The sequence below is a fragment of the Ambystoma mexicanum genome, chromosome 4q, assembly GCF_040938575.1.
Source record: "Ambystoma mexicanum isolate Mex_15411 chromosome 4q, UKY_AmexF1_1, whole genome shotgun sequence".
Lineage (NCBI taxonomy): Eukaryota > Metazoa > Chordata > Amphibia > Caudata > Ambystomatidae > Ambystoma > Ambystoma mexicanum.
In genome coordinates this window covers 332,567,850-332,590,825 of record NC_090928.1, presented here as the reverse complement: position 1 = coordinate 332,590,825, position 22,976 = coordinate 332,567,850, and the positions used below count along the sequence as shown (strand labels likewise).

Genomic DNA, 22,976 nt, shown 5'->3' with positions numbered 1-22,976 from the left:
CAACACGGTTCGCGACTGGCTTCACCGTCCGAGGATAGGATAAAAGCCATCCTAGGCAAGTTCAATGGCTGTTGACCTTGGGATTTGCCAGGGTGCGGTCCATCAAGTCGCTGCTCGGCATGATGTCGTCATGCATCTACCGCATTCGGCTGTGCAGGTTGCAGATGCGGACAATGCAGGAGTTCGACGCCCGTTACAAGTGTCGGGAAGCTTCGAGGACAAGATCACCCTCAACGAGACATTCTGTCGAGCGATCCTGTGGTAGGGCGCCCGCGTGCTTCTCGCGGGCATGGACTTTTAGAACCCAGCGCATCAGAAGACTGTGATGACGGACCCCTCCCTGGAGGGATGAGGCACGCACACCGAAAATCTCCACGCAAGAGGCCTTTGGCTCCCGGAGGAGAAGTCGTTGCACATCAATGTCCTTGAGCTCCGGGCAATGTTTTGGGCCCTCAGGTCCTTCCGTCCCTCAAGAGCAAGGTGGTGCGGGTCTTCACCGACAACACCACCACACTGTTCTACATTCGGAAGCAGGGGGGGCACCAGATCCCCAGATCTCCAAGGAAGCGCAGGCTGGGCCGTCGCCCAAGGGATGTTCCTGGTACACTTTCATCTAGCAGAAGTGAAGAACACCGTTGCAGACTCACTCAGCAGGGAGCTACGCTCTTGCCACGAGTGGGAGTTTCGACAGGATCAAGTGGATCTTCTATTCTGATGAAGGGGCAATCACCAGATCGATCAGTTTGCGACGGCGACGAACACCAAGGGCCGGAGGTACGCCAGCAGATTTATCCAGCTGGGGAGCATGGGGATGCATTCTCCTTCCCCTTTGACGTCCTGTTCGTCTATGCATTCCCTCTGTTGGCGTTGCTTCTGCGATTCATTAGTCAACTAGACGGTCCCGGTGCAGGATGATCCTCGTCGCACCGGCGTGGCCGAGGCGGATATGGTACCCAGATCTTCTGGACATGTCAGCATCCCTCCCCTCAAGCTTCTGGCGGACGCAGATTTTCCCCTGGGAAGGAGGTGCGATCCTACACCACGACCCAGGGTCGCTGAACCTGAAGGCCTGGCTCCTGCAGCACTAGAATTGGGAGGGTACTAGATCCAGCGGATTGCAAGGAGGTGCTTGCCAAGGCCTGGGCTTCTGCGACTCTTAAGTGCTATGGACATAAATGGAAGAGGTTCACTGTCTGGTGCCGTGCACAGAAGACGAACCCTCTATGGATTACGGCCCCTCAAGTGCCACTGTACTTGCTGTCGCTGGCCAAGGCGGGGCTGGCGCATGCCTCCATCAAAAGTCATCTGGCGGCTATCTCCTGCTATACCAGAACTCCGGGGCGGTCGTCGCTGTGGTCTCATCGCCTGGTTAAGTTCATGAAAGGACTTTTCTGCTCGTTCCCGCCGGTGAAGGCTACGCCCCTGGCGTGGGAGCTCAATGTGGTGCTGACTAGGCTCATGTGTTCCCCGTTCAAGCTTCTGCATTCGGCACCTCTGAAATTTCTATCATGGAAGACGGCGTTTCTTGTGGCCATCAACTCCGCACGACGAGTGGGAGAGATCCAGGCCCAATCATGTAAGCCCCCATACTTGACATTCCACAAAACGAAGGTCGTGCTGTAGACGCACCCCTCCTTCATGCCCAAGGTGCCGTCAGACTTCCATCTCAAGGAGCCCTTGAGGTTGCCTGTTTTCTTCCCGTCGCCGGCTGAGAGGACTTTGCACTCGCTGGATGTGGCTAGAGCGCTGAAGTGCTACGTGGACCGCACAAAGAGTTTGCGGAAGACATCACAGTTGTTTGTGAACATTTCAAAGAAGGTAGAAGGCGCTCCTCTCCAGAAAGAACATGGCATGATAACCTGTTGTGAGGAGAGTTTGCAGCACACACTTTTTGCTCACTGTACCTTTCACAGATGGGAAATATCCATTTGCATATCAGTCTTTGTCCCGCCCACATGGGCAGTCCAGCACCGAAATGCTATGGCAATTTCTCTCTGAACAAGAGTACCAAAAGCAACCCCATATACGTGTTTCAGCCTTGTTGGGCCTCATCAGTGAGGTGAAGCTTTGTCTCTATGAGCACAGTGAGCAGGGAGTCCATGTCTGGTTGCCCCCAGGTAACTCGGGGTGACCAACCCCAACTTCTTTGCAAACATTTCAAAGAAGGTAGCAGGTGCTCCTCTCCAGAAAGAACATGGCATGATAACCTGTTCTGAGATGAGTTTGCAGCACACGTGAACCAAGAGAAGGCCCTCTCCAAGGCTACCATTTTCAGATGGCTCCCCGGCTGCATCACCTATTGTCATTGGTTGGCAAACTGACCGTTGAGTGGCCGTCCGAGAGCCCATTCGACCAGAGCGATCGCCGCAACTACAGCGTTCCTGTCTGGTGTGCCTCTACTGGACATGCAGGGCTGCTACGTGGAGGTCCACGCACACCTTCACGAGATTCTACTGTGTCGACCGGGATTCCAGGGAGTCCAGTGTCTGTCAAGCAGTGCTACTCAACCTGTTCGCCTGAAGCCTGGTGAGGAGATAAGAGATGCTTAATGTTGAGATGTTGAAATGCTTAATGTTGAGCCTTGCCACCTCCCGTGGTTGCATGTGTACTGCTATGTATTCTTTATTCATGAGCATGTGAATCCATGCCAGACCCCGTGCTGGAGAAGGAACAAGTTACTTACCTGTAACTGTTCTACAGCATGGGTCTGGCATGGATTTGCATGCAAACCCTCCCCCCAACCCCTCTGCGGCTCTTCTTTTGGGCATACTGCCACTTTACATGCTACCAAATCTAGAGATGGCTGCCAGAGGGGCTTAGGTAGAAGGCAGTCATTGGCTGGGGGCAATATGACCCAGAGACCAGTGATTGGTTATTAGGAGAAAGACGGTCCAGAAGGATTCCCAGCCTGACGATCGTGAATATTCATGAGCATGTGAATCCATGCGAGACCCATGCTGGAGAACAGTAACGGGTAAGTAACTTGTTCCTAATGTTGCTTTGCAGTTTGACCATAAGCATATCCAGTTGAGAATTTGCTCTGATATTAGACCGTCCTCCAAATAATTAACTAATTTTAAATGGGCTGCATAGTTGGGATCTGATTGAGGAAGGCCCAACACTGTTATGTTTTGTCTTGTCTTTAAGAACAAATTCTCACTGTTGGTATGGAGGAGACATTGGATATTCCCCACAGACTAGCCCCATAGCGTTTGACAGCTTTGGTTTTTAATGGATTGTCCTCCCACAGATTCCTCATCTTTAATATATCGACATCTTGTTTGCAGTTTGGGAAACCTTTTTTTGACAGCAGAGGGCGCTGTGTGGCGTTGATGTCCCTTGGCGGCTTCCATTCCTGCACTTGAAAATGACGCCAACGGTGGTGTAAATGGCTCACTGATCCCGTTGCTTCAGTTCTGTATTTCTGAACACACATGCTTCGCACCGGTTCGACTCGCCTGAGCAGTTCTTACTTCGACTTCCTACTGCATAGTTACTATTTCTTCAAATGGGTCTACTCTGGAAATGGGGTTTAAGAGGTGTGCAGAATGTGATTCGAAGAGGTTTATCACAGATCAAAACAGTATATGCCTCTGATTTCTAGGTAAGGAGCATGAAGTTGAAGACATTGGCTTCAGTCAGTCAATAACTAGCAAGTCCTTGAAGGAGAGGATGTCTAAACTTGCCTTAGGTTGGTCAGTGTTTAATTCCCCGTCCTTTACTGCCTTGAAGAGGAAATTCTCTGTAGATAGGTGTTTAAGGGATAAATCACTTCAAGGGCCTGAAGGATTCAAACATTCTGAGCAGTCGAGGTCAAGGAGCGATTTGCGTCACTATTGGTCTTCTCAAAAAGAATCCAAAAAGAGACACCCTTGCGCTTCGTCATTCAGCTCCTCGCCTGACAAGAGAAATGTACGTTTCCCAGATAAGTGTGCCTGAACAGCAGATTGGGAAGAGTTGTGTCATAAGATTGTATCAGGTGTCCTCTGTTCAAACATATAAAAATCGTAATCCAAAAAAGGTGCACACCGGGCAAGAAACCGATCTGTTTATTACAGCTGGATGAGCACAAGTCAAACAGACCAGTGGACTGGAACTGATTGTGAGCTGACATCCGGGCATACAGTGAACATTAATTTTATACCCACATAGCTGATAACATCCCATGGGGTAAATCTGGGATGGCTTCAACAACAAAGCCTGCGCAGGCCAAGGTTGCGATGTTGTGTGCTGCAGGTCTGCAGAGCGCACTGCCCGATCAACGCTCCACGTTCTACACGACGTTCGACTCTGCCACGCTAAAACCCACGCACTGGACCCTCTGCTGCAAAGGCACAATGTTGTGCGCTGCAGGTCTGCAGAGCACCCCGCCGATCTACTCTACATGACGTCTGACTCTGCCATGCTAAAACCCATGCACTGGACCCTCTGTGGCAAAGCCTGCACTGGCCAAGTGCAAGGTGTTGTGCGCTGCAGGTGTTGGGTGCCCACAGAATTAAGCCACAGATGTCGACTGCTACGCTCCTCGATACGCGATCTGAGCCGATCTACTTCACCATGGATTTATAACCCCAAACAAACCCGAGGCCACAGCCGGTAACATAAGATCTACTACACCTCACTAACCCAGTCTCTGCAGGTGCAGCACGGCAGCCCCCCTGCCACTTGCCTCAGAGTACCCTGAGAGAAGGAAAGGCCCCACTTAGAATGGACACAGACCTACAACAGGCCAAGATGGCTGCCCCATATCCGATTGCCTGTCTTATATGCTCAACCCAAGAGAAGAGGCCAGCGCTACTCTCCGCTGCTCGCAACCCTGGACAATGGAGGATTCGTCTCCAGATGCTACAACAAGCTTCAAGGCAGATGGTAAGCCTGTTGGCACCTATGTGAACTGCTGCGTCTTTTCGCCTGCTTGTGTTGGACATATACCCTCACACTGCTTGAGACACTCCCCCATCCCTTGCCCGACAAGCTTTCTACTGTCCGGTGTCACTTTTGGCACTGCTAGTCGCCCCCAAATCCATGAGAGCAGCCTTGTCGCACAAGCTCTGATTTCATTATGCAGGTACGAAGCAAATCTATCTTGCTACCATCTGATCTCTATTTTACCATGTGCACGCCTACCTAGATCTACGCTAAGTAGGCACCTTCTAGAGACCCGCCACTGCCACCTAGTAAATGGCCTAGTGATTATCACTTTCCCTATAGACAACCTAAGCGTTCCGCTTCGCGCAAACTCAGCCCTGCTAGCCCTCCACCATACATAAGGTCTTCTGTCCCCAGACAGCCACAGAGGCTATCCCCGAGGTAGCCTAAAGCTCTAAAACAGCTCCCATCTCAGATGGGAACGCCAAGCTATGATTGAGGCATTCAGCATCACCCCTTCCCATCTCCCTGCCTTCACCCAAAGACGAAACATTCATCTTAGTGTCAGGATCAACACTAGTTGCTCCACTATCACCACTAAGATGGCCAATGACTTCAACAAGCTTGTCCGCAATATATCCTCTTGTCCTACGCCCCCAAACCATACCAGCCACAGACCGAATCTACCCCAGAACCCTGCTCCCTCCCTACCTCCCCCACTAAGGATATCAGTAGGTATCGCGATGAACGGCTCCCAGATCATGCTACGAGGGCACCCTGCAACACTCTGCCTCGCTATCTGACATGCCCGCCCCACCCTCAGCACCAACCACCCCTCATGTTACGTGGCGCGCAACACAAGGTCCCTCCTGGCACATGCTCTGGACATCAATGATCTGATAACCACTCTAAATCTAGACCGATTGGCCATCACTGAAACTTGGCATTACCAAGCCTCAGGCCCTGCACTGTCTCTAGCCCTCCCGGATGAATTCACGATTCTAAGGTGTGATGGACCAGACGCCCAAGGTGGAGGTGTCGCTCTCATTCATAGACTCCCATCAAGTCATGCAGTACTTCCACAGTGGGTCATGCGAGAGTCTCTCGATTAAACTCACCACTCCCTTGGAATCCGTGGCACTGCTCTTGTGGATCACCTCCTTCCTCGGCAACAGGAAACGAATAACCCTCCTCTCCCCATTTGTCTCGGCTGCTCTCTCGGTTACCACTGGAGTACCACCACTGGAGTACCGCAAGACGCATGCCTATCAGCTCTCCTATTCAACCTCTAGATGTCCACACTTCCTGGAATCATCCGCATGCACAACCTCTCGTGCTACAACTACGCTGACGATACCCAAATCATCCTAAAAATCCACAATTCGGGCACCAATCCCCAGCCCGACCTCGAAGCCTGTCTTGTGATATTGACCGATGGATGACCATAAACCACCTCCTCTTCCCCCTAAAACCGAAAGCATGGTGTGCGGTAACACTGCCCTTCTACCTCACCCACTCCCATGGCCCAGGGCCCTGGGCCAACACAACTTCTCCCCACCCCCATGCCCCAACACAGTAAAAAAAACCTAGGCTGCAATATGGACTCTGGCTTAACCCTCTCCCGTCAGATCAAAAATGTGTCTAAATGTTGTCACTACCATCTCAAACTTCTCGGGTGCATCTTTCCCTACCTCTCCTACCCGAGCAGGCTTGCTGCAGTCATGTCTATTGTAATGTGGAGACTGGACTATGCCAACTCGCTATACCCTGGAGCCCGGCATACCATCTTAACAAACTCCAAAGCGCGCAAAATGCTGCTGCCAAACTGGTCCTCACCCTGGGTCCGAGAGACCACATCTCTCCAGCTCTCCGAAACCCTCCACTGGCTCCCAGTCAGACGAAGGGCCACTTTGAAGACCCTGTGCATCACTCGCCATTCAGTGCACAAGACCTGCCCATTATACCTGCAAGAAAAGATAAAACCATACCTCCCATCCCGCACCCTAAGATCAAGCGTGGCCCTCCTTTTAGTGATTCCAACCTCTAACTCTGTCAGGATCGGAGGATTTGCCTTCTCAACCTTGGCCCTGACTCGTTGGAACTCGCTTTCCCCCCACCCACATTTTCGGCACACCCAAGACTGACATTCTGCAAAGCTCTAAAAATGTCTCTTTCCATAATACCAACCACGACCTTCTGAAGCGATTGAAACCCTAGCAACCCAATGACTAAATGCTCAATGAAACTCCTAACAATATCAATTAATACGCCCATTAATTTGGCTATTAAACAACCACATGCCTGAAATGCAGAATAATGATCTCCTTAGATCACAACTCCTCGCAATTCCCTCTCCTTACTAATAATCACATATCCGTGCCAGTATCCTGCAGCCTCTTCACCATACTAGACCCACAACAAAGCCTCTGACAATTCCCTGTCCGCACCAGGTGCACTCTCCGCCCCCATTATGTTGCTATGTACCGCCCAGTCCCTATGTTTGCCCGTGTTGTTGCTGGGTGCCCCATTACCCTTAAGTTCACTGTGATGTCGATATATGCCCCAGCCCCTCGGGTTCCTGTGTGGGGGAGTGTGGGGGACGGGCCGTACCTGAGCCACAGGACGAGTGCGGCACATGCCACAGGGGACACACGCCAGAAGACCGATAAGAGGTCCTGAGACTGCACAAGACGCGCACACCCTACACAAGGGGGACCTACTGGCGCTGAGACCCACGTCAAGGACTAACTGACCAATGGAGACGTGCCACACAAGGGCTACTCAAGGGAGGAGAACCAAAACCCACAGACCAGCACGCCTGGAAGCAGAACAAACCAAAAAGCAAGATGACGTCCAAAGTCATGAAGGCGAAAGTAAAGCAGTCCTCCCTGGACATTTTCACCAAGCCCAACCAGTCAGGGGAAGGAGCAAGTTCATCAGCTCACCCTGCACCAGGGACGAGAGAGCCACCTAGAGAGGATCAACAGATTCTGGAGGCCTTTGCGGCATTGAAGATGGCCTGGGAATCAAAACTCGGCGAAGTGAAAATCTCCCTGGAGGCTAAGATAGACGGTGGCAGTGTGGACGTCAACCTCTTGAGGCAAGACGTCGGAGCCATAGCTGAACGGACTGGTACGCTGGAGAGGAATATGAACGCCATCGCGGAAACCAGTAAGGAGAACAGCAGGGTGGTACATATCCTGCAACAGAAAGTAGAAAACTTGGAAAACCGAGTCGAAGAGGCAGAGGGAAGAGCGAGAAGGAACAACATTCGCGTTGTGGGGCTCCCGGAAGGAGAAGAGAACCCCGACCCCACAGAGTACATCGAAAACAAGATCTTACAAGAGATGGGTGTGGGCGCACTGTCCCAAGGTTTGCAGTAGAAAGGGCGCACAGAGCCCAAACAAGGAAGCCACTACCCGGAGCCCCGTCCCGCCCGATCATAGCCAAGATATTGTGCTATAGAGACAGAGAAAAGATTCTCTAGTTTTTTAGGAAAGGCGGAACAATCTCCAGAGCTTCAGTCACCATCCCTGCATACCCGGATTATACATTCCTGGTATAAAAGCGATGCCTGCACTTTGTTGCGATCAAGAGAAGACTACGAGACTCCGGCTTGAGAAATAGACTGCTCTATCCGGTGAGGCTTAGGGTCTTGCAGGGTGGCAAAGCGCTCTTTTTTTTTTTTTTTTTTGGAACTCTGAAGGATGCAGCCAGGTGGATAGACGGATGAACTACCCAGACAAATCTGCTGACCGGGAGTCAGAGGTGAACGATAAGTGAACTAATGCTTTTTAATAGGGAAAGGTCGGGAATAATGGGCTAATATGAGGGGACGCACACGGTGCGAGCCAGGAACAGCGCATAGGCCCCTGTTAGAAAAAGGGTGGGGCAAAGTGCACGATAAGATCGTCTGGGGCTAACGCTACGAAAGGTGATTGGCAGCAATACTCAGGGTGCACTGTGAATGAATAGAAATGGAAGCAACACAGAAGAGCGCGGTTTCACCCCCTTTTGGTTAGTTTAGATAGGATATTGTAGTATAGTATCCACCTGCAACAACCCTCGCGCCTGCACCAGCAGGGTGGGAGGTCAAGAAGCGGGGAAGCCTGAGATCCAGGGATGGAGCTGGGCAACAGTTGGGGGGGGGGGGGGGCAGGGGGGGGAGCGTCGAGGAGGGGAGCGTCGAGGAGGGGAGCGTCGAGAGGGGGGGGGCAGTCGGATATGGGGTGTAGTTGGGAGTAGAGTGTGGTTTGGGGAGGGGCAGGGAGGGCGGTGGGAATATCGATGACGATGCAAGGTAACAACTCGGTATGGCCACAAACGCAACTAAATCTGTACAGGAAATGGGAGGGGAGGAGGGAGGGCGGTCTGGGATATGGTTAAAATGGGGGACTTGAGAATTGTGACCTAGAATGTGCGGGGACTAAATAAATATATCAAGCGTAACAAAATCATGATGTACTTGTGGCGGCAAAAGATGGACATAGCGATGTTACAGGAAACCACTTGACAAAAGAAAAACTAGAGTTGAGGAAATGGAAGGGGACCTCTATTGGGGCCACGTACTCGGTGTATGCTAGGGTAGTCCTCATATGGATAGCACCCCATGTTCCCTTTAAATTGTTACAGCAGGAAGTGGGAGCGGATGGGAGAATAGCGCTAATCAGGGGGGTGCTGGGCAATAAAATAGTTAACAGGATTAATATTTACGCCCTGAACAATGACACCGCACAATACTTCAGAAACATATACACCACTGTTAGCCCTTATATGGTTAGAACAGTCATAATCGGTGGGGACTTTAATTGCACACTAGACCCCGTGATGGCCAGGTCTGATGACAAGATGACCAGACCGAATCCAGCGGCGAAGGCCCTTGCTTCCTTTAAACAAGATTTTCAGTTGACCGAGATATGGAGGGAGCTGCACCCGCAACGCCGAGAGTATTCACACTATTCAGCTCCACACGACCTGCATACTAGGTTGGATTATATATTTGTGGCTGATTCCTTAGTGGAGGAGATCAGAGAGGCGGAGTACAAAGCAGCAGTCCTGTCGGACCATACACCTTTGGTCGTGACATGGCAGATCCCGCCGCCCAGACTGAGGTTTCTGTCATGGAAACTTCGAGCTGGGACGCTCAGGGACACCATCTTTAGGGAAGACTTAAGGAAAACCATACAAGAATATTTTGAGATAAATACGTGAAGTGTTGAGTCGGCTGGAACGCTGTGGGAAGGTGGTAGTGAGGGGGGGGAGGCGATCTCCAAAGTGGCTAGCTTACGGGGGAGGTATAGTGGCAGACTTGCAAACTACAGAAAGGGAGATCGAAGATATAATGCATGCAGGGCCAGGAACCCCAGAGAGGGCGGAGACCGTGCAACGTCTAACTGAAAAGTGCAAAGCCCACTGGGAGAGATTGTGCAACCAAAACTACAAGAACTACAAGAAATGCGTGGAAAGGCAACACGCAGAAGGGGATAAACCAGGCAGACTACTGGCCTGGTTGTGCAAAAGCGAAACCCCGAGACAATTGATACGAGAGATGAGCCGCGAAGACTGCACATTCGCAGATACCCAAGAGTGGGTGAACGAGTGCTTTCAAAGATATTACCACAAACTGTACACAGACATGATAGAAAGTATATATATACTATATAATATATGACCCCAGAGAAAATAGAGTTTGCGAAGGTGGCTAAGCAACACTGCCCAAAATGCGGGGCAGAAAATGTGGGGTTGGTACACATGTTTTGGGCCTGCCCTGAAATCACAAGATATTGGGAGGAGGTAGCAGGCCGACTAGCGGACAAAGGGATCAGACTGGTGGACTCCCTGTGGGCGTGTATGGTGGGGGGCTTCTCTAGACCGCGTAAACTTAAGCATGTGAGCAAGCTTAGAGACCTAGCTTACATTTTGGCTAAGCGCAGGATTGCCATGGGGTGGAAGGCACGGGAGAGACCCAACATAGAAACCTGGTGGAGGAACCCCTCAAGTGGGCCGATGCAGAAACAGTAGTTTGGAGGGAGGCGGCTTGCAGAGGGGGTGAAGAGAAAGCGGGAACATTAACAGAGTGGCAGCACCTGGTGACATCTTTGACGAGTACGGAGCCTGAAACACTGGACACGGATAATTCAACGGATGATACAGGAGAGACAGTTGTGCACTAACATACCGCGGTTGTTGAACGTGGAATTGGGGTGTGGGGGGGGGGGTTGTAGATTTATGCACCATGTTGAGGTGCACTGTTTGTTGAAAACAAATAAAAATAAAAAATAAACATTGATGTGGATGCTCTCAACAGATTGCAGGCTTCATTTCAATTTGCAAGTGGGAACTGCAAGAGGGTTTGGTGGTGGACCGGTTTGTTCAGTGGCGTGTCTCTTCAGTGGACACCTTTGTGACTCCTTGGAACGCTAAGCGCCCTCTCTTCGCCTCTTGGCTGGACAAACACCAGCACTGCGGGGGTGAGGAGGCGGGCAGGCTGTTGATTTCTTGAGACCGGCTGGAGCTTTACGTGCTCCATTATTTCCCCTCTGGATACTCTTGGTATTTTCAGCATGCAGGGCCTGCTTGATGATGTTGGTGGCCCGTCTGTGGCCAGCCAGGTTCTGGTTTTTGGGCCTGAAACTTCTTGCCTGCCCGCTCACTGGTCAGCCTGCCACAAAGACATGATCTTCTGTCTCCAATGGGACAGAGGATTTGGCATCCAGCACTCCCCTGTTTTTAGATTCCAGACTGGTTCCTTAAGCAGTGAACCTGGGCCTCTGGGGTTGTCCATGGAAGCTATCATGGCTACTTGTTGCTATTCCATGGGGATCCAATTCAAGAGCAAATGGACAAGGATTTGTCACTGGTGTCTTGACAGGCAAGTAAATCCACTTTCTTGCTGCCTAGATGCTGTTCTCGTCTTCATATCAGATTTTGCTTACTCAGTAGGTTCTGCTGCACCTACCTGTCTGCTATTGTGACCTACAAGGATCTAGAAGGGGTTGATTTCTTTTCCTTTTTTTCCCCCTCTTGAATGCAGTTGTGTAGAGGGGTTTGGGCGCCTCCTCCCCTCCGTGACAAGTCCCCCGCCCCCTTGCCCCATGTCTGAGACCTCCGTGTTACTCGCAACCCTGGCTCACAAGCTCTTTGAGCTAATGGCCACACTAGACCTATGCTGGGTGTCCTGGAAAACCTGCGTTTTGGTATCGGTCACTTTGGCCCCTTGATATGGATTGTTGACTAAGGTGGTGCTGCATGCATATCCTTCTCCCCAAGATTGTCTGGTTTCCATATGAATCGGGAAATATCTTTGCCTGTATTCTTCTCCAATCCTCCTTCGGAGTGGGAAAGAGTACTTTAGAATTTTCACATGCATTGAGTTCTTAAACTTTACCTGAACAGGACTAAGGAGTCCAGATAGTTTAACTATCTTTGTGCTTTATGGGGCAGCTTGTGGTGGTGTCCGGTCAAAGGTTCGACACCAACAGGATCGAATGACCAAAAGGTCGAGGTAATAGGACCGAAAAGCAAAGGGTCGAATTTTTTTTGTTTTTTGTTTTTTTGGTTTTCGTATAGTAAAAAGTTTTTTTTTGCATCAAAAACAGGGGTTTGGGAGGACCCCAAAAAAAATAATTTGACCCTTTGGTTTTCTGTCCTTTTTTGTTTAGACCCTTTGGTCATTCGATCCTTTGCATTCGAACATTTGACCTAGAACCGCTTGTGGTGGGTCTGCAGCTTCTAAGGCACTGGTCTTTTGGTCTGGGCCCCCCCTGAGCAAAGTTTGGGCAGGCCGGCCCCTCCCCCCCCCCCCCCCCCCCCAAAAGTGCCAGATGGATAGTATGTAGAAATCGCTATCAACTTTTGCATGCCGTCACCACACCCTACTCCCAGTACAGACCCTGGGCTCTCCCCACCCTACTCCTACCACTATCCCAGTGCTGCCGCCCATTCTGCTCCCACCACAGTCCCATAAAACAAGCATACACACATCCATACACATTTAAATAAATTGCCATACACGTACCTTCTGCAGGGGCCTGCATGTGGTTGCTAAAATGCCCCGCTCCAGGTTGCTCTGCCCGTATGTGCGAGGAGGCGCAGGAGCACCCCCTCGCACATACATACATACATGCAGTGCCCCAGCCAGCATTTCCAATGAGCTATGCAAGGCTGGCGAAGCAAAAACCCCCCGGCTCAGTGATCATGTGCGGCTGGGGAAATGAACTGTCAAAGGCAAACAGTGTTTCCCTTTAATAGTTCAGCCAGGTAGTTTCACTGTGCTGGCTCCTCGGCTCCTCCATAATGGGTGAGGCGGCCAGTGGGTGCACGCCCCCTCACCCATTATGGATGAGCTGGCAGGCTTGGACTGGCCTATAAGGCAATAGGGCGATGACCGTACCAAAAATGCAAAAGGCTAGGGTAGGCCAGTCAAAATGGGCCACTTTTTTGGCCAATGTGGACAAGTTTGAGGAGTTACTTCACTATGCAGCTAGTAGTTTTGACCATTATTGCTGAATAAATATTCTTTAAAAATCACAATTTGTTTACATTTGAACAAAAAAGAACCCCTTGGGTACTATTCAGTCTGTGACTAAAGGACTGAATATCCATTTGCAACTGCGGGACACTTTTTAATTGGTGCCTAATGCCATTTTATGGTCCAGTCTGACCATGTGAGCTGCCCCTTCCCATTTCCTCCAATCTAAAAAAAAAAAATTTTTTTTACATGCTGGGCTCCGGCACACTCCCCCTCTCTCCCCCCCCCCCCTGTCCCCCTGGGATGCGGCCGCCCCCCATAGTTTGAAGACCTCTGTTCTAAGGTGATCAATGCCTGCTGGAATGTTTCTATCATTGAAACGTACAAGCCTCATGGACTGCAGACACCCAAGGGCCTTTAAGATCACACAGTCTGGGTCTAGCAGCCTCAGTGGCTTTTCAGAGACCAGTTCCCTGGGAGATCCTTGCTAGAGCCTCGTGGCCCTACTGCTCGGACTTTAGCTCCCGAGCAGACACTTGGTTTTACTATGCAGGTTTGCAAAATCGTTTTTTTACTGTCAGGACCACCACCCTTCAGTGTGTGTATGCGTGTTCATCTCCACCAACTATGGAAGAAGAGGGACAGTCGGTAGGAGCAAGATTACTCAATACAGTAGTCACTAGAGTAACTTTCATGATCAGTCTTGAGAAATATGCCAAACCACTTATGTACAGACATGTTTTAAGTGAATGTGGAATGGTATGATGTTTGTGTCGGAGGCTGTGCGAAGCAGGAAGGAGTGAACTGAATTGGTGAATGGGCATATAGCCACAGGCATTGAAGAGGGTCCTAAACCACACCGCTATGAACTACATTTCTCAGTGACTAATGATTGCACTCTCAAGGTCCCCTGACATCATATTGGTACGCACATTGTAATGGGCACAGTAATTCTTCCTCTGCTTTGACATGGTCATATAGACGCGGCTGCTCCTTGAGTTGGGGAGACCATGAGTAACTCTTACTCCACACTCTTGCTTGCCTGCTGAGATGGCCTTTCTTTTTGGGTGCATTCAGTCCTAGTAAATAGTGTAGGTGCTAGCTGCTCAGAAAAACACTATAGCAGTTACTACTCTTCGGGGGCAGTGACATCATTTGGGTGGTTGTGCAGCATGGGGATCAGGGAACATAGTACCGTGGGACACTGCACTGCCCCAAATATTTGGTTATTTACTGGAATTGAAGGGGATTTCTACTTCCCTGGGATCAAAACTCTGTGTAACTCCTCTCCCACTTGATAATTTACCACAGAGGCGCTCACATTTTGTGCAATGACATTCATAATAACTGTGATGTCGTTGGTGGCTTGTGATTGAGTACCCTAGGGAATCGAGGGAGCCATCCTAAAAGAAGTAGACTTATTTTGGTGGTTTGCTGGTTCTGCAAGCAAGAGTTTCAAAACATGAAAAAAGTAATTGTCCCTCAATCTTCCCTTCTCTGTACAGAAACATTCTAATAGCAGACTGATCAGGGAAGGGTGTCTGCTTATTTTAAATCAGGTTTGAGTTTTTTCCTTTGTTAGAATGTAGATGAAAAGGAGCGTGAAAAGACAATTACTCATGTATTTCAGAGCGCAATCATAGATTTATGCTATTTTCTCAGTTAAACCTTTTGAATATGCTATTGAAAAGCAGGTCTGCTGTGCATAAATGTTAGGTTAATGAGGACAGCAAAGCAGGGAACACCCAGGCGTTGCTTGGAGAATCTTGCTATATTGAACAGGTGGGGGAGGGGAATTGGAAGACCCCGAAATCTCTTATTTGAGATATTCTGGTCCTTCCTCATGGAAGATTTTGTGGGTTATGCAAAGCAGCTTGAATTTGAGGAGCCAATGTAATTGAATTAAGACAGAGGATGCCTGGTCCTGGGGCCAGAGATTGAGAATAACCTTAGCAGCTTTGGTCTGGCTTTGTTGCAATTTAGAAAGCGAAGCAAGAGGAAGGCCAGAGTAGAGGGAGTTGGCATATTCTAGTCCTGAAAGAACAATGGCAAGGGGCAGCGGGAGATGTAGGCAGTGATGTTCCAGGCCAGCTTGAGATGAAGTTTGCAACATTTAATTGGGTAACTTAATTTAGTATTTATTTTGTAATTTTTTTGTGCTTTCCAGCATACCTCATCTCAGAACTGGAGTCTGCACGAATGTTGTGTGTTAATAACCCACCAAAGAAAGCACAAGAAGCACCTGGCAGCGAGGTCTTTCAGGAGTTAAAGTGCATCTGTATGTCTTTGGGCATGTCCAAACCACCGGCCAACATCACAATGTTCCAGTTCTTCAGTGGGATTGAGAAAAAGGTAAAAATTCTTGATTTTCTTCATCATTGGGTTTTGAAGAAGGATTTGCTTAGCTAAAAGAAATAGACTGTTAGCCTTCTCAAATTGTGTGAAACCTAAAACGAAAATTGTATTTTGCTAGAGAAAGTTCTGGGCATTGCAAAATGATCTGATGGTTAGTTAATAGGTGATTGCAAGTCTCTTCTGTTGTGCTTCCTACATTTCGCCATCTGGTGACCTGATTACCTTTACAATTGCCCATCCTGGCTTTATCTTTATCATCTGTGTTCACATGACTCTAGTCAAGAGACAATATAATTCTGATAAATAAAATGTACTTTGTAGCAATATAATACTGAGTTTATTTTTCTAGGTAAAGGAGACCTTAGCTAAAGTGCCGCCTAATCATTTAGGGAAACCTCTTCTGAGTAAGCCACTTGGACCACGCCATTGGGTAAGTGATCAAATGTATTAATAAGAAGGAAACCAGGAAGGCTGTATTGTAGTACATATGCACCTCCAAACTGCGTGCAGCTTTGACTCCTCTGTTCGCTGTACCTTCCTAGTGAAATTCCCTCTACATTCCTCTGTTTCAAGAAACACAGATAAATGGAAGCTGTGGCTGCAATTTAATTTTCATCGCATTCTTGATTTCCACTTGCCATACAAGACTTTTTAACCAGTGTGTTCAGTCCTCCTTCCGACTGATGGGATTTTCTTGCTGCAAACTCTATTTATTGCTCTGTGACTCCAAGAAGATGGTGCGCTCTCCCCAAGGGGAAGTCTGCCCCCTAGTGCACTAGTAAGATGGGCCCACTATGCATAACACTCCTTAGGAGACAGGGTAAGCTGTGTCTCTATAGGTGACTTCCCCCTTAGGGGACAGAGACCCTAATGGGGATATGTCACCATTCCTTTAACCCCATTACTAACATGGTATATAGTATCTAGGGACAACGGTTTACAATAATTAGAAACCCTTTTGTAATGGCTAACTGGGTTTCTGACCTGTGTCCAATCCCCTGCGAAGACTCGGAAGAACCTGGAGGTGTTGCCTTAGGACGACCAATCACTGGAGGTACTCAACAGACCCCGCAGAGTCTAACCTTGCCAAAACACACAAAGGTGGTGTACCCGGGAGGAAAGGGAGAGCACCAGTGTTGGCAGCGAGGCTCCAGACAATCACCAGACGAGTGTGGCAAGGCGCAGCCTGGAGAGGTTGCTAAACAGGGGAAGCGGATCCTCCTCAGGCTTACTTGGAATCCAGTTAAGAAGTTGCATGACTTTGTGCAGATTGTGCTGCAGGACTGAGGAAGACTAGCCTCTGCAGAGCCCAGTTGAATAGTTGCATAATGGACTCCGTGAAGGGAAAAAGACTGGAGAGATCCAACACCCTCCCAAGGAGCACCGCTCGATGTGTGAAGGTTACTGGAGAGGGAGGTATTAACGATAGAAAGAAGAAAAGGAACCCCGAGTGGGGACAGAGGAGGAATAACCTAGAGGAGTTGAGTCAGAAGGAGAAACTCTCCAAAGTGGGGATTACAGGAGCACATGCCCCATAGTGGGCAGGCAAGAAGAAAACCCAGACTGGAGTGAATGATGGGAAAAAGCACAGAGCAGGAACGTGTGTAAAAACTCCAGAGGGGTGGGGAGTGAGAAATTAGCAACCCATAGTGGGGGGAGAGAGAAGACCCCCAGAGGGTGAAGTGAGAAGGACGAATGCCCCAGAGTGGTGAGATGGGCAATACTCCGACTGGTGTGGGAAACTGAGACGAAATCCCTTGTGGGGAGAAACTGGACCCTAAAGAGGGGAGTGAAAAGACCCCAGTGTGTGGGGCGTAGAAAGGAGAGGAGCCCCAGAGTAGGGAAAAGACTGGGGGTACCCTGGCTTGGGAGCACAATGGGTTACTAAATCTGGCAGATTTGGGGTCAGATGCCATTAGCCAGCCCTTCAGTCTTGTTCCCCCATGTCTTGTTTTTTGGTTATCATTGATTTTTGTTGAAAGATGGGGAAAGGGGTCGTTTAGAATAGGTATATGAAAAAAGAATACTCCCGGAGACCTGCGCCCATTATTAGTTTAACATTCTCAAAGTTTAATCACACACTTTACAGGGTGCCCCTCCTAATGACACATGTTTCGGCCGATCAACTTTATCAAAAAAGGGCAAATTCTCTCTAATGACATTACATTTGTCACATAAAGGTACATTTTAAAGTGAAAATATTATGTTATGTGAAAAAGAAATGTTATCAATTCATAAATTATACAATTATAACCAAAATACGAAAGACCAACATTGAGGGTTCGTGAAGCGAAGGATTGTTAAGAGTTAAAAAAGGGGAGACAAAAGAACAAAGAAACCTTGTCAGTTCATGTGTTGCTTGTTCCATTGCATTTACTAATCGGTGAGTTTAACATTCTATTCAAACCTTCTTACCATTTGTCATCCTAGATTCGTTACTCAAGTTTCGCATTCATCATGGGTCAGAAAATAAGGAAGAAATAGGTTGCATATTGCTTTCCATGTACTCTGGTATCATTTCTAATTGCCTAATATTATACTTCTTGAGTAAGTGAATCCTTGTTGCCTTTTAGCTCCTAAAGGAATTCTAACCTGCTAATCTCTTAACATACTCGCATTCTTAATTGATTTTGTACTTTGGTACCGCATGCTCTTACACGCGTATACTCAGTTGCCTTTAGTAACGTTCCGACATTGCCCACAACACCTGTGTAAGTTTAATAAATTAGCCAAAAGTAAGGCATCACTGATATTCAACAATTTGCATTCTTAATGTATTATGAATCAAAGTTTTGAAAGTGCTCTTATTATTATTTCCCCGATTGTGAGCTCGAACCGCCCCTTAGTGTGCCGTGTTCTGATTTATACGTAAACTCCTCATACGTTTCACTCTTCCGATATGTTTACTATTCCTGATTACGGTCGTATATTATAACGTATATTAACGTTCCTAATCTTAGTTGTTAGGTCTATTGGTCAGTCGACCGAATCCTCTTTCCGTAATTGCTGCTGTCATACGTGTTGGCTCTTTTCCTCGCGGGACGCTGCCATAGTTAATATGTATATAACTGTTGTCATGGTGTTTGTACTCTGTTGTAATTGGTTGTCATGGCGATCACACCAGCGGCTAGCCGCCTTTGCTTTCTGTTCATTTATTTTTCACCACCATCTTTGAGTGTTCTTGTCACAATGCCTGCCCCCGGGAAACCAGGTTTGGCCCAGCTACCCCGGAAGCAGGCATCATGCCATTTAATGCAAGCCCATGAACCCCAACCCTATTTGGGTGCAGTCCTGGCGCCTATGCAGTCATGGTCAAGGACTTACCTGAAGCAGACCATGCTGCTAACTTACCTGAGGCAGACCATGCTGCCAGTGACCAGAAGTCAAATGAAGCCTAGGAGGGACTATTTTTCCCTAGGAACTATTTTTTACTCGGGTGGGACCGCGGAAGGATACTTACCTGGAACTACTTCCAAGGCTATTTAAACCACGCCCTGACAGCAATCCATGCTTCGCGTTATTCTGCACCTGCAGCAGCTTCCAGTCTTCAGCCACGCCCGCCTGGATGCCGGAGCTCCTGAAAACCTGAAAGAAAGCAGAGGGAAGGTTAGAACCGGAGTTTTTGCATGCAATCCTTACCTGAATCTTCTTGGCTCTGACCTAGAAGGAAGAAATCAGACGCGCGCCACTTCGCATCCTGCAGCGCCGCGCGGGAACTTGCCTGAAGCAATCCTCTGCATTCCATCGCGCTTTTCAGCATCCAGCGGCCGCTCTCCAACACCTGTGGAAATAAAGGCAATAAGGTGAGCAAGGGAGCATTCCCAGACAATAAAGGCAATCCCCAGGACTTACCTGATACCACAGGGGGTACTTACCTCATCTCGGGTCGGCGCGGCCTCCACAGCTTCTCCGCCGTACCCCGGCCCCAAAGGGGAAACAAAAGCAACACAAAAGCGCAAGTAGGGGAAACCGAATTCTGCTACAGACTTACTTGGTTACTGCCTGAGGCCGCAATCACCGGAACCTACACCGATTCAGCGCCTGCAAAAGGAAAGGGTCACAGGTTAGACCAGGTCCTCATTATCGAACTGAACAGAATCCATAAACACTTACCTGCATCTTACTGGTTGCCACTTGGAACTCTTCTCAAGAACTATTAAGGCAACCTAGGGAATTTGGACAGAGTGAAAGCCAGACGTTTTTGAACTCTTTTTCAAACTTTCCTTACCGAGTCAATACCGTTCTGCAACTCTCCAACATCCCACACCAGTGAAGTAACTGGTCATCTACGCACCCCAGCGCTCGAGGCAGAATGGAGAGCTCATCTTTCCAAACTATCAGGTGAGAACATAGCAAGAGTTCGGAAGTAATTTGTGGGAAGAGATCGCAGGAGTGGGGGAAGGTGGGGTTGGCACCCAGTCCCCGCAGGTGGCTAATTCCCTTTTCTCCGTTACAGAAGAATATTCATACGGGCAAAACAAGCTAAGCTGGGTGGTCCGGTCCAGTTCATCATTTCGTCGTCCCGTGTGTCGCTGGAAGAGGTAACAGCCCAGTTCAGATCGACGCCCCCGTGGACACCAGGTGAGCGTAACAGTTCTGCTTTTTATTATGATCTTACGGCAATGCACCCACGTATTCTCCAGCATGGGGTCTGGCATGGATTCACAAGCTCAAGAATATTCCCCGTCCGGCTGGGAATCCTCGGTAAAGAAAAAAATCAGTAGAAAGACGGTTCAGAAACGAAACTGAAACTATTAACCAATCACTGGTCTCTGGGTCATACTGCCCCCAGCCAATGACTGCCCTCTACCTAAGCCCCTCCTCTGGCAGCCATCTTCAGATTTTTATAGCACGTTCAAGTGTTGGGAGTCCTCGTGCTGTAGCTCTCGAGCTTTTACTGCGCATTGTGTTTTTTTTTTCAAAGAGTTTACTCATATTTTTTTGGTCAATTCGAGCCTCAAGCTCCACCAATTCTTCTGATCAACGGGGACCCGTTTTGGAATTTTCTACGCCCCTTAGGGGCGGATTTTCATCGAATTACACTTGGAGGATTCCGGAAGACCTTTGAGGCCTACCCCGATTCAGACTTGGCCCAGGACAAAGGAGATTTGACGCCTACTGGATGCAAACTGTTTAGGAACTGCCCAGGATGTGGACAACATCTTTGAGGACAAGCACTCCGGTGCCTCTACTGCCTACACGCCGACAAGTCGCACGTGGAGGAGGACTGTGTGTTCTGCAAGAACATGTCCGTCCGGACCATGAAGGACGTCGTAAACGACTGGCTGGAGGCTAAGAGCCCAGCAGCAGGTGAGCAGGAGTCCGAGCGGTCTTCGAAGACCTTTGAGGGCGCTCCGGCGACAGGGGCCCAACAAAAGGCAAAGCGCCACGAGTCCGCGGGCACCAGGAGCGCCGTTGGTTCGGGCTCATCTGCTGCCAGGCAAGGTGCGATGTCACCGATGCCATCATCCACGAGCCAACGCTCTGGCTCGGTGAAAAGGAAGTCTGAGAACCCGGGTAAGCTTCGGGAGAAGCCCTGGTCGAGCCTGATGGAGAAAGCCAAGGGGGGGGTGAGGCAGTGACCATCCCCCTAAGGTGAAGGCCTCAGACGCGTCCAAGGTCGTGAAGGCCCTGATTCACTCGGCAAAGGCCTCGATTGAAGGAGTTGTGGTGCGCCTGGCGAAGCCTGCGGTGGCTACCCCAGTGGAGACGACTTCCGGGCCTAGATTTTCCCTGTCACCCCACAGGGAAACATCTTTCCAGTCTATCGAGAAGACACCTGTGAAACCCCGAGAGGAGAACGGGGGGGGGGGGGGGCGGCATGGTAGCTCTAACAGACAGATACTACCTCCGAGGATGAGCTGGCTGGCATCAAAGCTATCCTGGACAAGAAGTTCGAGGAGGTCAGGACCTACGGGAAGGATCCCGACAAGACGGACATGGAGAACAACGGTGAAGCCGACGAGGAGCCGCGGGCCCTGGACGAAATGGAGGACCCCACGCCCCAGCCGTCGCAACCGATGACTACGCCACAGGACAATTCAGGAACAATCTTGATGGCTTTGCAGACCCTGTGTACGGAGATGAGGACAAGGTTGCCCTTGCCCCTAGCGGACGATCCAGCGGCACCTGGACCATCTGGGAGCCCACAGAGCAAGCGGAGGCGAGTCCACCCCCCCCCTCCCTTCCAGCCTTCACCCCCATCCCCTCCTCTGAGGGACAAAATGGGCACAAATGGCAGGGACCGACGACGGTGGCAACGACAGAATGGATCTCCTGCCTGCCTGACCATCTGCCTGCTCACGGAACTGGGTTTCTCGATCAACTTTGCAAAGTCCCACTTGGTACCGTCGCAGGGCACCCTGTTCCTGGGAGCCAGACTCGACACAGTGGCGTGGTTGGCCTCACCGTCTGATGAAAGGACGATGGCCATCCTGGGCAAGGGACAACGACTGTTGACCATGGAAGTGGCCAGGGTGAGGGCCATCAATTCCCTGCTCGGCATGATGTCATCGTGCATCTACCTCGTGCGTCTGTGCAGGTTGTGGATGCGGCCACTGCATGAAATCCTCGACGCCCGTTGGATACAAGTGGCGGGAAGCTTCGAAGACAAGATCCCACTCAATGAGATTTTACCATCAAGCGAAACGGTGGTGGGGCAACCGCACGCATTTCGCGGCGGGCATGGACTTCCAGACCCCAGCGCACCAGGAAACAGCGAAGACAGGCGCCTCCCTGGAGGATGGGGAGCGCACACCGGAGATCTCCACGCAAGAGGCCTTTGTCTCCCGGAGGAGAGGTCCCTGCACATCAACTTCCTGGATCTGCGGGCCATGTTCTGGGCCCTCAGGTCTTTCCTTTCCGTCCCTCAAGGGCAAGGTGGTACAGGTCTTCACCGACAAGACCACCACGATGTTCTACATCCGGAAGCAGGGGGGTACCAGATCCCCAGCCCTATCCAGGGAAGCGCAGGATCTGTGGCACTGGGCCGTCGCCCAGGGGATATTCCTGGTACCTTTTCATCTGGCAGGAGTGAGAAACACTGTTGCCGACTCACTCAGCAGGGAGCTGTGCTCCTGCCACAAGTGGGAGCTTCGGCAGGATCAAGTGGATCTCCTATTCCGAAGGTGGGGCAGACCCCAGATCTATCTGTTTGCGACGAACACCAAGTGCCAGAGGTTCGCCAGCAGGTTTTCCCCAGCCGGGGAGCATGGGCGATGCATTCTCCTTCCCTTGGGACGGCCTGTTCCTGTATGCTTTCCCACTGTTGCCGTTGCTTCTG

General features: G+C 49.9%; 1 protein-coding gene across 1 annotated transcript in view; it reads left to right on the top strand.

Annotated features, from left to right (window-relative positions):
- The window catches only part of FAM98A (family with sequence similarity 98 member A), a 435,025-nt gene that overhangs the window by 95,845 nt on the left and 316,204 nt on the right, over window positions 1–22,976 (top strand). The window contains exons 4-5 of the mRNA XM_069607916.1: window positions 15,507–15,691; window positions 16,044–16,124. Of these exons, the coding sequence (XP_069464017.1) occupies window positions 15,507–15,691; window positions 16,044–16,124 (266 nt within the window). The remainder of the gene's footprint in view (window positions 1–15,506; window positions 15,692–16,043; window positions 16,125–22,976) is intronic.